Below are 16,195 nucleotides of genomic sequence, written 5' to 3'. Positions count from 1 at the left end.
TGTTTCAGTGCTGTATCTCTAATCTAATCTAAAAAAAAAAACACTCCCCAGGGCCCTGCCATTCACTGTATATGTCCTGCCCTGGTTTAACTTCCCAAAATGCATGCCTTCGCACTTGTCTGCATTAAATTCCATTTGACAATCCCTTGCCCACTTTCCCGGTTTATCTATATCCTGTTGTAACCTTAGACAACCTTCTTCACTGTCCACTATACCACCAATTTTGGTGTCATCTGCAAACTTACTAATCATGCCCCCTACATTCACATCCAAGTCATTAATATATATGACAAACAACAGAGGGCCCAGCACTGGTCACCAGCCTCCAATCTGAAAAACAACCCTCCACTACCACCCTCTGCCTCCTATCACCAAGCCAATTTTGCATCCATTTGGCTAGCTCACCCTGGATCCCATGTGTTCGAACCTTCTGGACCAGCCTATCATGCGGGACCTTGTCAAAGGCCTTGCTAAAGTCCATGTAGATAATGTCCATCATCCTGCCCTCGTCAATCCTCTTGGTCACCTCCTCGAAAAACTCAATCAGATTCGTGAGATATGATTTCCCACACACAAAGCCATGCTGACTATCCCTAATCAGACCATGCCTTTCCAAATGCATATAAATCCTGTCTCTCAGAATCCCTTCCAATAACTTTCCCACCACTGATGTAAGGCTCTGTGGTTCCCTGGCTTATCCCTGCTGCCCTTCTTAAATAAAGGCACAACATTAGCTATCTTCCAGTCTTCTGGTACCTCACCCATGGCTAACCATGATACAAAATCAATCCACCAATGTTTTTATCAGCTTCAAAGCAAAAGCCTACGTGTCTGTAACAAATATTGACCATGAGTTAATAATGAATAACAATAGTACTTAATAATTAGTCATAGTACATGAAGAATACTATGCTATGGGGGGAAAAGTCAGAAGTTGTGGTCCATGTTGGAACCAACGACCCATAGAAAGGAAAGAGTTGAGGTCCTGCAGTCAAGAGTTTAAGGAGCTGGGGGTGGTGGGGGGGGGGGGGGGGTGCGGAGTAAAAAAAAACAGGATCGCAAAGGTAGTAATCTCTGGATTACATCCAGTGCCATGTGCATAGAAATGGGAGGATATGCCATGTTAATGAGTGACTAGAGGCATGATGCAGGAGGGGGTGCTTCAGATTCCTGGGACATTTGAATCACTTCTATGCTTGAGGGACTTATTCAAGATTGACAGGTTGCACTGGAACAGAGCTAGGAGCAATATCCTTGCAGGAAGTTTAAATACTGCTATGGAGGGTGAGGGAGAATGGTTTAAACAAATTCAGCAGGGGTTTGAGCACCAAAATGCAGTATTGAAAACTATTATCAAGGTGCATAGAGGACTGCGCGAGTCAGTTAGAGATAGAAATAATATAGAATTAGGTAGTATCATAGAAAATACTCAGCAGGTCAGGCAACATCTGTGAAGAGAGAAACTGGGTTAATGTTTCAGGTCAATGACCTTTCAGCAGACACTGCCTGACCTGATGTATATTTCCAACATTTTCTGTTTTATTGCACATTTCCAGCATCTGCAGGTTTTTGCTTTTGTATAAGGTCCGAGATAGGTTTGGAGTGCACGTGTGTAAGTGCACAAAGTGTCATTTATAATGTTGGTGAGTTGTAAGCCCAAATAGCCATGAATGAACATGATGTACTGATGATAATGCAGACCCTGCTCTAAAATGTGGAAGATTGGATGCTTAATATTCAGGGTATAAGGTATTCAGGGAAGTTAGTAAAAGAAACAAAGAGGCAGAGTAGCAGTTTTAATTAAGGAAAATATTACTGTCTTTGAAAGAGAGAATGTCCTTGAGGGATCAAAGACAAAATCTATTTGGTTGGAATTAAGAAGCAATAAAGGAACTATTACACTATCTAGTGTAATTTATAGGCCAGCAAAGAAGTGGTAAGGAGTTAGATATTCATGCTGGCAACGCTTAATTAATCCATGCCTTTCTGAATGACAATACGAATATATGAATTAGGAGCAGGCCACCCTGCCCCTCGAGCCTGCTCCGCCATTCAACAAGATCATGGCTGATCTGATTGTAACCCTCGACTCCACATTCCCACCTACCCCCGATAACCTTTCACCCCCTTGCTTATCAAGAATCTATCTACCTCTGTCTTAAAAATATTCAAAGACTCTAGTTTCACTGCCTTTTGAGGAAGAGAGTTTCAAAGACTCACGACCCTCTGAAGGAAAAGATTTCTCCTCATCTGTGTCTTAAATGGGCGACCCTTTATTTTAAAATATTGAACCCTAGTTCTAGATTCTCCCACAATTTTTATTTATTTTTTATTTTGAGATACAGCACTGAAACAGGCCCTTCGGCCCACCGAGTCTGTGCCGACCAACAACCACCCATTTTATACAAATCCAACATTAACCCCATATTCCCCAACACATCCCCACCATTCTCCTACCACCTACCTACACTGGGGCAATTTACAATGGCCAATTTACTTATCAATCTGCCAGTCTTTGGCTGTGGGAGGAAACCAGAGCACCCGGCGGAAACCCACGCAGTCACAGGGAGAACTTGCAAACTCCGCACAGGCAGTACCCAGAACTGAACCCGGGTTGCTGGAGCTGTGAGGCTGCGGTGCTAACCACTGTGCCGCCCCACAAGGGGAAACATCCTTTCCACATCCACCCTGTCAAGATCCCTCAGGATCTTATATGTTTCAATCATGTCACCTCTTACTCTCCCAAACTCCAGCAGATACAAGCCTAGCCTGTCCAACCATTTTTCATAAGACAACTCGCCCATTCCAGTTATTAGTCGAGGAAACCTTCTCTGAATTGCTTCCAATGCATTTACATCCTTCTTTAAATAAGGAGACCAATACTGTACACAGTACTCCAGATGTGGTCTCACCAATGCCCTACATAACTGAAGCATAACCCTCCTACATTTATATTCAATTGCCCTCGCAATAAACAATAACATTCTATTAGCTTTCCTAATTACTTGCTGAACCTGCATACTAACCTTTTGCAATTCATGCACTCGGACACCAGATGCCTCTCAGAGCTCTGCAATCTCTCACCATTTAAATACTATGCTTTTTATTCTTCCTGCCAAAATGGACAATTTCACATTTTCCCACATTATACCCCATTTGCCAGATCTTTGCGCACTCAATTAACCTATCTGTATCCCTTTGTAGCCTCCTTATGTCCTCTTCACAAGTTACTTTCCTACCTTTCTTTGCGTCATCAGCAAATTTAACAACCATACCTTCGGTCCCTTCATCCAAGTCATTTATATAAATTGTAAAAGGTTGAGGCCCCAGCACAGATCCCTGTGGCACACCACTCGTTACATCTTGCCAACCAGAAAATGACCCATTTATGCCTACTCTGTTTCCTGTTAGCTAGCCAATCTTCTATCCATGCCAATATGTTACCCCGATACCATAGCTTTTGTTTTCTGCAATAACCTTTGATGTGGCACCTTAACAAATGCCTTCTGGAAATCTAAGTACAATACATCCACCATTTCCCCTTTATCCACAGCACATGTAACTCCCTCAAAGAACTCCCAGAAATTGGTTGAACATGATTTCCCTTTCACAAAACCATGTTGACGCTGCCTGATTACCTTGAATTTTTCTAAATGCCCTGCTATAACAAATTTAATAATAGCTTCTAACATTTTCCCTAAGACAGATGTTAAACTAACTGGCTTGTAGTTTCCTGCTTTCTGTCTCCCTCGCTTTTTGAATAAAGGAGTTACATTTGCTATTTTCCAATCTACTGGAACTTACCCTGAATCTAGGCAATTTTGGAAAATTAAAATTAACGCATCAACTATCTGACTAGCCACTTCTTTTAAGACCCTCGGATGAAGTCCGTCAGGAGCCAGGGACTTGTCAGCCCGCAGCTCCAACAATTTGGTCAGTACCACTTCCCGGGTGATTGTAATTTTCTTGAGTTTCTCCCTCCCTTCCATTTCCTGATTTACAGCAATACTGGACTGTTGATTGTATCCTCAATAGTGAAAACCGATGCAAAATATCTGTTCAATTCATTTGCCATCTCCTTATTATTCATTATTAATTCCCCAGACTCACTTTTCATAGGACCAACGCTCACTTTATTAACTCTTTTCTTTTTTAAATATCTATAGAAACTCTTACTATCTGTCTTTATATTTCTAGCCAGCTTTCTCTCATACAGTAATTTTACCTTCCTATCAATCTTTTAATCATTCTTTGCTGTTTTTTATATTCTGTCCAATCTTCTGACCTGCCACGAAAGGCCTCCTACCCAACCCGAACCCTACAATGTGTCGGGTTCGGGCCGGGTTGGGTCGCTCTTTCGGGTCCAGGTCGGGCCGGATCCGGGTCGGACCCACAAAGTAAGAATTGCAGTTTGCTCCACTGGTAAGTGTGAAAAGTGAAAAAACATACCTGAGCTGGGAGTCCGGGACGTCAAGGAGGGAAACTTTTGAGTCTGCGCAGTGAGCGAGCGCACATCTCTTTGATGTCATCACGCTAATGCTGCAGCTTCCTGCAGATTCGGAGTTGCAAGGTAGGTAAAGGGAACATTCCGGTGATCAGGTCGGGTCGGGCTTGGGTAGGGTCGGGTGCGGGAAAAAATGGAGGGACTTGGGCCGGGTAGGGCTCGGGTTCAATATGGTTCTGTCGGGTTCGGGTCGGATTTTTTTCCCTGACCTGAGCAGGTTTTGTGCAGGGAAGGTCATGTCTTACCAACTTAATAGAATTCTTTGAGGAAGTGACAAAGTTGATTGATGAAGGAAGGGCTGTAGATGTCATATACATGGACTTCAGTAAGGCGTTTGATAAGGTTCCCCATGGTAGGCTGATGGAGAAAGTGAAGTCGCATGGGGTCCAGGGTGTACTAGCTAGATGGATAAAGAACTGGCTGGGCAACAGGAGACAGAGAGTAGCAGTGGAAGGGAGTTTCTCAAAATGGAGACGTGTGACCAGTGGTGTTCCAAAGGGATCCGTGCTGGGACCACTGTTGTTTGTGATATACATAAATGATTTGGAGAAAAGTATAGGTGGTCTGATTAGTAAGTTTGCAGACGACACTAAGATTGGTGGAGTAGCAGATAGTGAAGGGGACTGTCAGAAAATACAGCAGAATATAGATAGATTGGAGTGTTGGGCAGAGAAATGGCAGATGGAGTTCGATCAGGGCAAATGCGAGGTGATGCATTTTGGAAGATCCAATTCAAGAGTGAACTATACAGTAAATGGAAAAGTCCTGGGGAAAATTGATGTACAGAGAGATTTGGGTGTTCAGGTCCATTGTTCCCTGAAGGTGGCAACGCAGGTCAATAGAGTGGTCAAGAAGGCATGCGGCATGCTTTCCTTCATCGGACGGGGTATTGAGTACAAGGGTTGGCAGGTCATGTTACAGTTGTATAAGACTTTGGTTCGGCCACATTTGGAATACTGCGTGCAGTTCTGGTCGCCACATTACCAAAAGGATGTGGATGTTTTGGAGAGGGTGCAGAGGAGGTTCACCAGGATGTTGCCTGGTATGGAGGGCGCTAGCTATGAAGAGAGGTTGAGTAAATTAGGATTATTTTCATTAGAAAGACGGAGGTTGAGGGGGGACCTGATTGAGGTGTACAAAATCATGAGAGGTATAGACAGGGTGGATAGCAAGAAGCTTTTTCCCAGAGTGGGGGATTCAATTACTAGGGGTCACGAGTTCAAAGTGAGAGGGGAAAAGTTTAGGGGGAATATACGTGGAAAGTTCTTTACGCAGAGGGTGGTGGGTGCCTGGAACGCGTTGCCAGCGGAGGTGGTAGACGCGGGCACGATAGCGTCTTTTAAGATGTATCTAGACAGATACATGAATGGGCAGGAAGCAAAGAGATACAGACCCTTAGAAAATAGGCGACAGGTTTAGATGAGGATCTGGATCGGCGCAGGCTTGGAGGGCCGAAGGGCCTGTTACTGTGCTGTAATTTTCTTTGTTCTTTGTTCTTCAGACCTTTACCTGCCACCCATCTTTGCACAATTATAGGCTTTTTCTTTAAGTTTGATACTGTCTTTAACTGTTTTAGTTAACCACGGATGGCGGGTCCCACCCTTGGAATTTTTCTTTCTCGTTGAAATGTATCTATTCTGTGTATTCTGAAATATCCCCTTAAATGTCTGTCACTGCATCTCTATTGACCTATCCCTTAACCTGATTTGCCAGTTCACTTTAGCTAGCTCTGCTTTCATTCCATCATAATTGCCCTTATGGACAGATCAGATAAAACTACTGTACACAGAGAGGCGATCTCATTGAAAATTACAAAATTATTACAGGGTGGATGTAGATAGGATATTTCCCTGGCTGATGCGTCTAGAACCAGGGGACATTGTCTCACAATAAGGGGTGGGCCATTTAAGACTAAGATGAGGAATTTCTTCACTCAGAGGACAGTGAATCTTTGGAATTCTCTACTCCAGAGGGCTGTGGAAGTGCAATCATTGAGCATGTTCAAGACAGAAATGGATGGATATTTGGATTCTAATAACGTCAAGGGATATGGGGATAGTGGTGTTGAGGTAGATGATCAGCCATGATCGAATTGAATGGCAGAGCAGGCTTGACGGGCTGAATGGCCTACTCCTGCTCCTATTTTCCAACGTTCCTATGTATGTACAGATCAGATGGAACTGTGCACAGAGGGAATGGACAGATCAGATGGAACTACTGGAAAGTGAGCACTTGGAATGAGCAGCCTAAGATGATGATCTGTGTTGTTTTATGGTATTTATTGTGCAAATACAACAAGTTCTTAAAAATAATGGACTGGCTACAGGCAAGATATTTTCTGTGGAAGCCAACTGTGGAGAGATGTAAATTGACCGGCATTCTCTGCAGATTTGCGCCTCATGGCGTATTTCGTAATCCTCTAAAATTTTTGGCCGATTTGTACATTAATAAGTGTACAAGACTAGACTCACTGCGATGAGCAGACGGGTTTCCAGGTGTAATTGGCCTATTTAAAAATATGTAAAACTGGACCATTAATATTTGATTTTAATTAGTCAAAATTCCCAGAAGTTCTGAAACAGGATTAGAACAAAGAACAAAGAAAATTACAGCACAGGAACAGGCCCTTCGGCCCTCCAAGCCTGCGCAGATCCAGATCCTCTATCTAAACATGTCGCCTATTTTCTAAGGGTCTGTATCTCTTTACTTCCTGCCCATTCATGTATCTGTCTAGATACATCTTAAAAGACGCTATCGTGCCCGCGTCTACCACCTCCGCTGGCAACGCGTTCCAGGCACCCACCACCCTCTGTGTAAAGAACTTTCCACGCATATCCCCCCTAAACTTTTCCCCTCTCACTTTGAACTCGTGACCCCTAGTAATTGAATCCCCCACTCTGGGAAAAAGCTTCTTGCTATCCACCCTGTCTATACCTCTCATGATTTTGTACACCTCAATCAGGTCCCCCCTCAACCTCCGTCTTTCTAATGAAAATAATCCTAATTTACTCAACCTCTCTTCATAGCTAGCGCCCTCCATACCAGGCAACATCCTGGTGAACCTCCTCTGCACCCTCTCCAAAGCATCCACATCCTTTTGGTAACGTGGCGACCAGAACTGCACGCAGTATTCCAAATGTGGCCGAACCAAAGTCCTATACAACTGTAACATGACCTGCCAACTCTTGTACTCAATACCCCGTCCGATGAAGGAAAGCATGCCGTATGCCTTCTTGACCACTCTATTGACCTGCGTTGCCACCTTCAGGGAACAATGGACCTGAACACCCAAATCTTCACGATCTGCTACTCCACCAATCTTAGTGTCGTCTGCAAATTTGCTAATCAGACCACCTATACTTTCCTCCAAATCATTTATGTATATCACAAACAACAGTGGTCCCAGCACGGATCCCTGTGGAACACCACTGGTCACATGTCTCCATTTTGAGAAACTCCCTTCCACTGCTACTCTCTGTCTCCTGTTGCCTAGCCAATTCTTTATCCATCTAGCTAGTACACCTTGGACCCCATGCGCCTTCACTTTCTCCATCAGCCTACCATGGGGAACCTTATCAAACGCCTTACTGAAGTCCATGTATTTGACATGAGATGTATGTTCAACTTAACATGAGATGTATGCTCAGCTTTGGTTCAGTATGACACTCTTTGCCATTATTTATTTGTAAATGTTCTTTCCCACCAAGTGTTGATTTGGGTTAAATTCCTGATTCTTTTCGCAAAAGATCAATTTTAAGGTTTACAAAGGAGCAGCAACATGTTGATCTGTATTTAGAAGTACCATTATCTGTACGTCACACTTACTGCATAAGGTAGATTGTAAGGATTTGCACTCCTAGCAGGCAAATTAAAATTCATGATTGAAAACCCTGCGGAGGCTGACTGATCTCATTGCCCAAAGTTCCACGAGGTGTTCCCCACGGGAAAATGATGCATGCCAGGAGTGCAATCTCATACCATCTACTCACAAAGGTAAACCCATGGAGGTGTCACATGGCCAAAAATGGACCACCAATGACACTGATACAGTTCTGAAGTCACTTTTCCTTAACCTCTGAAGTGCTGTTTCTCAATCATGCTCATGTAATCTAATTTCTTGCTTTCATTTTCTTTCACCTTACTTCACAGTGTGGCTTTTTCAAACGGAATTACAAGGATATGATTGAATTTGAAGAAGAGACTGAACAGTGAACATTGAAACCAAGGAAATAACATGCTGTAGTTGGTGATTTATTCAGTAGATTAAATGATTTATGCTGCATTTGATTAAACCTTTCAGCAGCAACATTACCCACATATGAACGGAATAAAAATGCTCCAGACATGGTTATATTTATAAAACTATCTTTAGTTTTTCAGTCTTTCTGGGATTTTGAGAAAGGAGTGAATCACATGCCAGGTAAAATACATGTATACATGACTCCAGTCAATGTGGTTGACAAGGCAACAGGTTGAGACTGGGTAAATTCAGAAATAATTCCAAAAAAAATCTACACTCTCAGAGCAGAGCATAATCTCCAGGAACATGTGAGTTTGTACCTTAGAATTCTACTCTTGAATCTGGCTGTTGTCCAGCACTGTGCTGACCCATAGCTAGTAGTATTGGTTAAAGGTTAGCTGTAGAGCCAGTGCAGGCTTAGCAGTGCTGGTCTTGAGCTATTTGTGCAGGTACAAAGCATGCACTATTAATGCAGTCGTGCAATCAGCAGCAATAGTACGAGCCAGCATCATTAGTGCAGTTGTGTGAGTGTCTGGCCACCGTTAATGTACAAGAACAAAGAATAGTACAGCACAGGAACAGACCATTCCGCCCTCCAAGCCTGCGCCGATCTTGATGCCTGCCTAAACTAACACCTTCTGCACTTCCGGGGACCATATCCCTGTATTCCCATCCTATTCATGTATTTGTCAAGATACCTCTTAAACGTCGCTATCGTACCTGCTTCCACCACCTCCCCCGGCAGCAAGTTCCAGGCACTCACCACCCTCTGTGTAAAAAACTTGCCTCGCACATCCCCTCTAAACTTTGCCCCTCGCACCTTAAACCTATGTCCCCGAGTAACTGACTCTTCCACCCTGGGAAAAAGCTTCTGACTATCCGCTCTGTCCATGCCGCTTATAACTTTGTAAACCTCTATCATGTCGCCCCTCCACCTCCGTCGTTCCAGTGAGAACAGTCCAAGTTTATCCAACCTCTCCTCATAGCTAATGCCCTCCAGACCAGGCAACATCCTGGTAAACCTCTTCTGTACCCTCTCCAAAGCCTCCACGTCCTTCTGGTAGTGTGGCGACCAGAATTGCACGCAATATTCTAAGTGTGGCCTAACTAAGGTTCTGTACAGCTGCAGCATGACTTGCCTATTTTTATACTCTATGCCCCGACCGATGAAGGCAAGCATGCCGTATGCCTTCTTGACTACCTTATCCACCTGCGTTGCCACTTTCAGTGACCTGTGGACCTGTACGCCCAGATCTCTCTGCCTGTCAATATTCCTAAGGGCTCTGCCATTTACTGTATACTTCCCACCTGCATTAGACCTTCCAAAATGCATTACCTCACATTTGTCCGAATTAAACTCCATCTGCCATTTCTCCGCCCAAGTCTCCAACCGATCTATATCCTGCTGTATCCTCTGACAATCCTCATCATTATCCGCAACTCCACCAACCTTTGTGTCGTCCGCAAACTTACTAATCAGACCAGCTACATTTTCCTCCAAATCATTTATATATACTACAAACAGCAAAGGTCCCAGCACTGATCCCTGCGGAACACCACTAGTCACATCCCTCCATTCAGAAAAGCACCCTTCCACTGCTACCCTCTGTCTTCTATGACCGAGCCAGTTCTGTATCCATCTTGCCAGCTCACCTCTGATCCTGTGTGACTTCACCTTTTGTACCAGTCTTCCATGCGGGACCTTGTCAAACGCTTTACTGAAGTCCATATAGATAACATCCACTGCCCTTCCTTCATCAATCATCTTTGTCACTTCCTCAAAAAACTCAATCAAATTAGTAAGACACGACCTCCCCTTCACAAAACCATGCTGCCTCTCGCTAATAAGTCCATTTGTTTACAAATGGGAGTAAATCCTGTCCCGAAGAATCCTCTCTAATAATTTCCCTACCACTGACCTAAGGCTCACCGGCCTATAATTTCCTGGATTATCCTTGCTACCCTTCTTAAACAAAGGAACAACATTGGCTATTCTCCAGTCCTCTGGGACCTCACCTGTAGCCAATGAGGATGCAAAGGTTTCTGTCAAGGCCCCAGCAATTTCTTCCCTTGCCTCCCACAATATTCTGGGGTAGATCCCATCAGGCCGTGGGGACTTATCTACCTTAATGCTTTGCAAGACACCCAACACCTCCTTTTTGATAATGAGATGACTATCTACACTCCCTTCCCTATGCTCCTCATCCACCAAGTCCTTCTCCTTGGTGAATACTGATGCAAAGTACTCATTTAGTACCTCGCCCATTTCCTCTGGCTCCACACATAGATTCCCTTCTCTGTCCTTGAGTGGGCCAACCTTTTCCCTGGTTACCCTCTTGCTCTTTTTATACGTATAAAAAGCCTTGGGATTTTCCTTAATCCTGTTTGCCAATGACTTCTCATAACCCCTTTTAGCCCTCCTGACTCCTTGCTTAAGTTCCTTCCTGCTGTCTTTATATTCTTGTAGTAATGTGAGATGGCACCATTAGTGTAGTACTATGAGCTGGCGCCATTAATGTAGTGGTGTGAGCCAGCACTATTAGTGTAGTAATGCGAGCTGGCACCATTAGTGTAGTGGTGTGAGCTGGCACCATTAGTGTAGTGGTGTGAGCTGGCACCATTAGTGCAGTAGTGTGAGCCGGCACCATTAGCGTATTAGTGTGAGCCGGCACCATTAGTGCAGTCATGTGAGCCGGCACCATTAATGTAGTAGTGTGAGCCAGCAGCATTAGTGTAGTAGTGCAAGCTGGCACCATTAATGTAGTGGTGTGAGCCGGCACCATTAGTGTAGTAGTGCAAGCCGGTGCCATAAGTGCAGTAGTGTGAGCTGCCGTCATTAATATAGTAGTATGAACTGGCACCATTAATGAAGAAGTGTAAGCTAGCACTATCAGTGCAGTAGTGTGAGCTGCCACCATTAGTGCAGTAGAGTGAGCCAGCATCATTAGTGTAGTAGTGTGAGCCGGCACCATTTGTGCAGTAGTGCAAGCTGGCACCATTAATGTAGTAGTGTGAGCTGCCGGCACCATTAGTGCAGTAGTGCGAGCTGGCACCATTAGTGCAGTAGTGCGAGCTGGCGGCATTAGTGTAGTAGTGCAAGCTGGCGCCATTAGTGCGGTAGTGTAAGCTGCCATCATTAATGTCGTAGTATGAACTGGCACCATTAATGTAGTAGTGTGAGTCAGCACCATCAGTGCAGTAGTGTGAGCTGCCATCATTAGTACAGTGGTGTGAGCTGGCACCATTAGTGCAGTAGTATGAGCCAGCACCATTACTGCAGTAGTGAAGATATATCATATTTCTAACTTTTAAGCTATGAACTTTATTCAATGTGGACTCCTTGAAATTGGCTTTTCCTTTTTTAAAAAGTGGACAATGTGCTAGAAAGGTGGTTGCTGAAGATCAGATGACCTTTCCTCTGTATTTAAAAACTGCCTCACTGTCTTGGAACGGCAAAAGGATACATTCCAGACTAAGAGGTGTTAACTACACCCATCCTGGAACCATCAAGAGAAGTTTCTGAATTGAATGGATTTCTTCTGAGACAAAGAAGGTATGAAGTAGCCACATCATAACAGAATGGTACCCATCCAGACATCAATAGATAGCCATGGATGCCACATCCTGGTCCATTTTGTGGTTACAGCAGGGGAGAAGGCCATGTGTCAACAAACAGAAATGCTAATGTGGTGGATTTTGACCTTAAAAGGTAGCCATCTGGAGAGAGAGGCGAGATCACAGAAAGCAGTCCAGCCAGAAACTGTGGAAGGATCCAGCCAGGCAAGGAAGGAACCCTGCTACTAATTCTACGCTTCAACTTGCTGCAGCAGAGAACTTAAAGTAACCACCAGCTCCTCTGAAGTCTTAACCACCAGAAATCTACAACACCTCAACAAGTTCAAGACTACAAACACCTGTGCCTGCACCTTTAAAAGAGTCTGTCCTTCCAAGAATATTCAACAGGTTTACTGTAAACCATGAACATCTACATCACTTTAAACCATTTACCAATTCCTCTCTATCTTGTGTATACGTATGAGTGAATGTGTGCATAAATGAGGTTGTGACCATTTTGAGAATTATGTAAAAATAATTATCTTCTTTAACCTATAAGAAAACCTATCATTTCTCTGTTTATTTGACGCTTAAAACACTCAAGGGCAGCCTCATCATTTTTAACAAAACACGATTGCAGTCAGTTGGGAGGTGAACAGTGGGAACCACCCGCACCCCTTACCACCTTTCCATATCAGTGAGCTGGCACCATTAATGTAGCAGTCTGAGCCAGTACCATTAGTGCAGTAGTGCAGGCCGTACCTTAGTGCAGTAGTGTTAGCTGGCACCAATAGTGCAGTAGTGTTAGTCGGCACCATTAATTCAGTAGTGTGAGCCCGCACATTAATGTGGTAGTGCAAGCCGCACCTTAGTGCAGTATTGCGAGCCGGCACCATTAGTGTAGTATTGTGAACCACACCATTAGTGCAGTAGTGTGAGTTGGAACCATTAATGTAGTGCGGGCTGGCATCATTAAGGTAGTAGTGTGAGCTGGCACTATTAGTGCACTAGTGCTAGCTGCCACCATAAATGTGGTATTGAGAGCCAGCAACATTAGTGCAGTAGCATGAGCTGGCGCCATCAGTGCAGTCATGTGAGAGGGCATCATGGGCCAGATTTTGTGCAGGAGGCAGGGCTCCGGCACTGGGCCAAAAAGGTGAGGAGAAACCAGACTCTCCATCTTTTCAGACCCCCGGAGCAATCCTCCACTATTTTGGGGTCAATGTTTAAGGAAGCAGGATACCCGTCCCTTTAAATACTTTTTAAGGACGGGGATCACACCCCCAAGAGCTGTCGGCCAATTGCAGGGCCAGCAGCTCAGCAGTATCAGCAGCAACATCCAGGAGCAGTGGCCACTGCCACTACTGCAGAGACCTCGGACCTGGACCCAGGCCCAGCGGTGAAACCCCAGAGAAGAGGTAGATGAGGCGGGGTCGCCCTAGCCAGTCTGGAAGGCCCTGGCAAGAGGGGTGGGGGGTGGTCCCGGGCATACAGTTGTTCCTGGTGGGGGTCCTCCATGGGCCACAAATTACCCACAAAGGAGGGACCCACCCCCAAGCTTGCAGGAAGGGTGCCTCATTTTACAAGGTGGCCCCCCCCTCCCCTTCCCACCCCCCGCCAGTGGTGAGATTCCAGAGGCGACAGGAAGAGGTCCTTAATTGGCCATTAATAGGCCACTTAAAAGCCTCAATTGGTCTCTAGGATGGTCGTCATTGGTCTGTCCCACCCCCGGGTAGATCAGAAATGGCAATCCTGGCATCAGGTTCCATGGCGGGTAATTCTGCCCCGATTCTCCGGTACCTCTTCCCTCTGGCCGCAAAATCCGACTGTCAGGATGAGCACAAGATCCGGCACCATTAGTGAACTAGTGTGTGCCAACACCATCAGTGCAGTGGTACAAGTGGCAGCATAAAATTAAACTGCCTATTACTGCACTAATCAGCAAGGAGGAGGGAGGGTGCTCGAACATTTGCTACCTCCTGTATAGCTGTTGAATTTTTGATTGTGAAGCACAAGAAAACATTTGAAGTTTCTGTGGACTGTCTGTTCAATTGTTTGAAGCTGACTCCATATTAGTAGCAGTTATGGTTTTATTTAGGCATTAGTGAGACTTAATTCAATACTGTAGTCGAGCAGCAGTTTACAAAAAAAAATTGAGAGTTTTATTACCAGTGGTTACTCTTGGGGTAGGAGGCACAGCCCATTCCTCATTCCTTCCACTCACCTGTGCGCCTATACCTGTCTGGATCGTTGTGCTTTCTGTCCCTAATACACTGAGAATGACCCAAACCCCTTAGGGTATACCCCAAAAATCAGAACAACAGAAAGATCCATCCAATCATGTATCTTCCATAGCCTTCATTCTATCCAACCAGAGCCTAGCAAGTTCTGTATCCAGGCACAGGCTGCTATTTAGTCTTCTGGCTGAAGATTGTTGCAAATGCTTCTGCCTTATCTTTTGCACTGATATGCTGGGCTCCCCATCATTCAGGATCGGGATATTTGTGGAGCCACCTCCTCTAGTTAGTTGTTTCATTGTCCAGCACCATTCATGACTGGATGTGGCAGGACTGCAGAGCTTAGATCTGATCCGTTGGTTGTGGGATCACTTAGCTCTGTCTATCGCATGCAATTTACACTGTTTTGCACACAAGTAGTCCTGGGTTGTGACTTCACCAAGTTGACACCTCATTTTGAGGTATGCCTGGTGCTGCTCCTGGCATGCCTTCCTGCACTCTTCATTGGACCAGGGTTGATCACCTGGCTTGATGGTGATGGTAGAGTGGGGGATATGCCAGGCCATGAGGTTACAGATTGTGGTTGAGTACAATTCTGCTGCTGCTGATGGCCCACAGCACCTCATGGCTGCCCAGTTTTGAGTTGCTAGATCTGTTCAAAATTTATCCCATTTAGCACAGTGGTAGTGTCACACAACAAGATAGAGGGTGTCCTCAATGTGAAGGTGGGACTTCGTCTCCACAAGGACTGTGCGGTGGTCAATCCTGCCAAGACTGTCATGGACAGATGCATCTGCGACAGGCAGATTGGTGAGGATGAGGTCAAGTATGTTTTTCACTCTTGTTGGTTGCCTCACCACCTGCCGCAGACCCAGTCGAGCAGCTATGTCCTTTAGGGGTAATGAAGTAAATATATACACAAATTGAAATATTAAAGCCCCATAGTATTATCCTAGCCCTCATGTACACTCACATACTTCCAAAAATGGGTTAACTGGAAAAAAAAAACAGATTTTTGTTTACAGCTGTTACAGAGGAATAGAAGGAATAAAAAAAAGCTTAGACTGCAAAGATCTGGAAGGAAGTCCTTTGTTTTGGCGAGCTGTCCCAAAATCTAATAGTTGGCTGGCATTAGGAATCTTTCCAGGCGAGGTTGATGAGCAGACTGTTTGGGTAGTCATTCAAAGAAATTCAACTGCAGAAGGCTTCACACACGTCTTACAGCAGGTGTGCAGCAACAAAGGTTTCAGTACTCAGATATTCGATGCAAAGTTCATTTGAAGATGCAAGGCTTCTGCAAATATTCAGGGCTTCTTCAAAATGCAGGAGGCAACAGTACAACTTGATACAGGCTTTTGCTTTTCAAGAGCAGGGATTCTTCATAGACTTATACGGCACAGAAACAGGTCCTTCCGCCCACCGTGTCTGTGCCAGCCATCAAGCACATAACTATTCTAATCCAATTTTCCAGCACTTGGCTCTTAGCCTTGTATGCTATGGCATTTCAAGTGCTCATCTAAATACTTCTTAAATGTTATGAGGGTTCCTGCCTCTACCACCTCTTCAGGCAGTGTGTTCCAGATTCCGACCAACCTCTGGGTGAAATTTTTTTTCTTCAAATTCCCTCTAAACCTCCTGCCCCTTACCATAAATCTATGC

General features: G+C 44.7%; 1 protein-coding gene across 4 annotated transcripts in view; it reads left to right on the top strand.

Annotated features, from left to right (window-relative positions):
- The window catches only part of LOC137346877 (integrin alpha-E-like), a 397,091-nt gene extending 388,222 nt beyond the window's left edge, over positions 1-8,869 (top strand). For all 4 annotated transcript variants that reach the window (XM_068010834.1, XM_068010835.1, XM_068010833.1 and 1 more), the window contains one exon: positions 8,654-8,869. In XM_068010834.1, coding sequence (XP_067866935.1) covers positions 8,654-8,716 — 63 coding nt within the window. In that variant the 3' untranslated portion in view covers positions 8,717-8,869. The remainder of the gene's footprint in view (positions 1-8,653) is intronic.
- The last annotated feature ends 7,326 nt before the right edge of the window (positions 8,870-16,195 follow it).

The sequence above is a fragment of the Heterodontus francisci genome, chromosome 30 (assembly GCF_036365525.1).
Source record: "Heterodontus francisci isolate sHetFra1 chromosome 30, sHetFra1.hap1, whole genome shotgun sequence".
Classification (NCBI taxonomy): domain Eukaryota; kingdom Metazoa; phylum Chordata; class Chondrichthyes; order Heterodontiformes; family Heterodontidae; genus Heterodontus; species Heterodontus francisci.
Note: the sequence above shows the minus strand (reverse complement) of the source record. Positions and strands in the feature narration are given on the sequence as shown.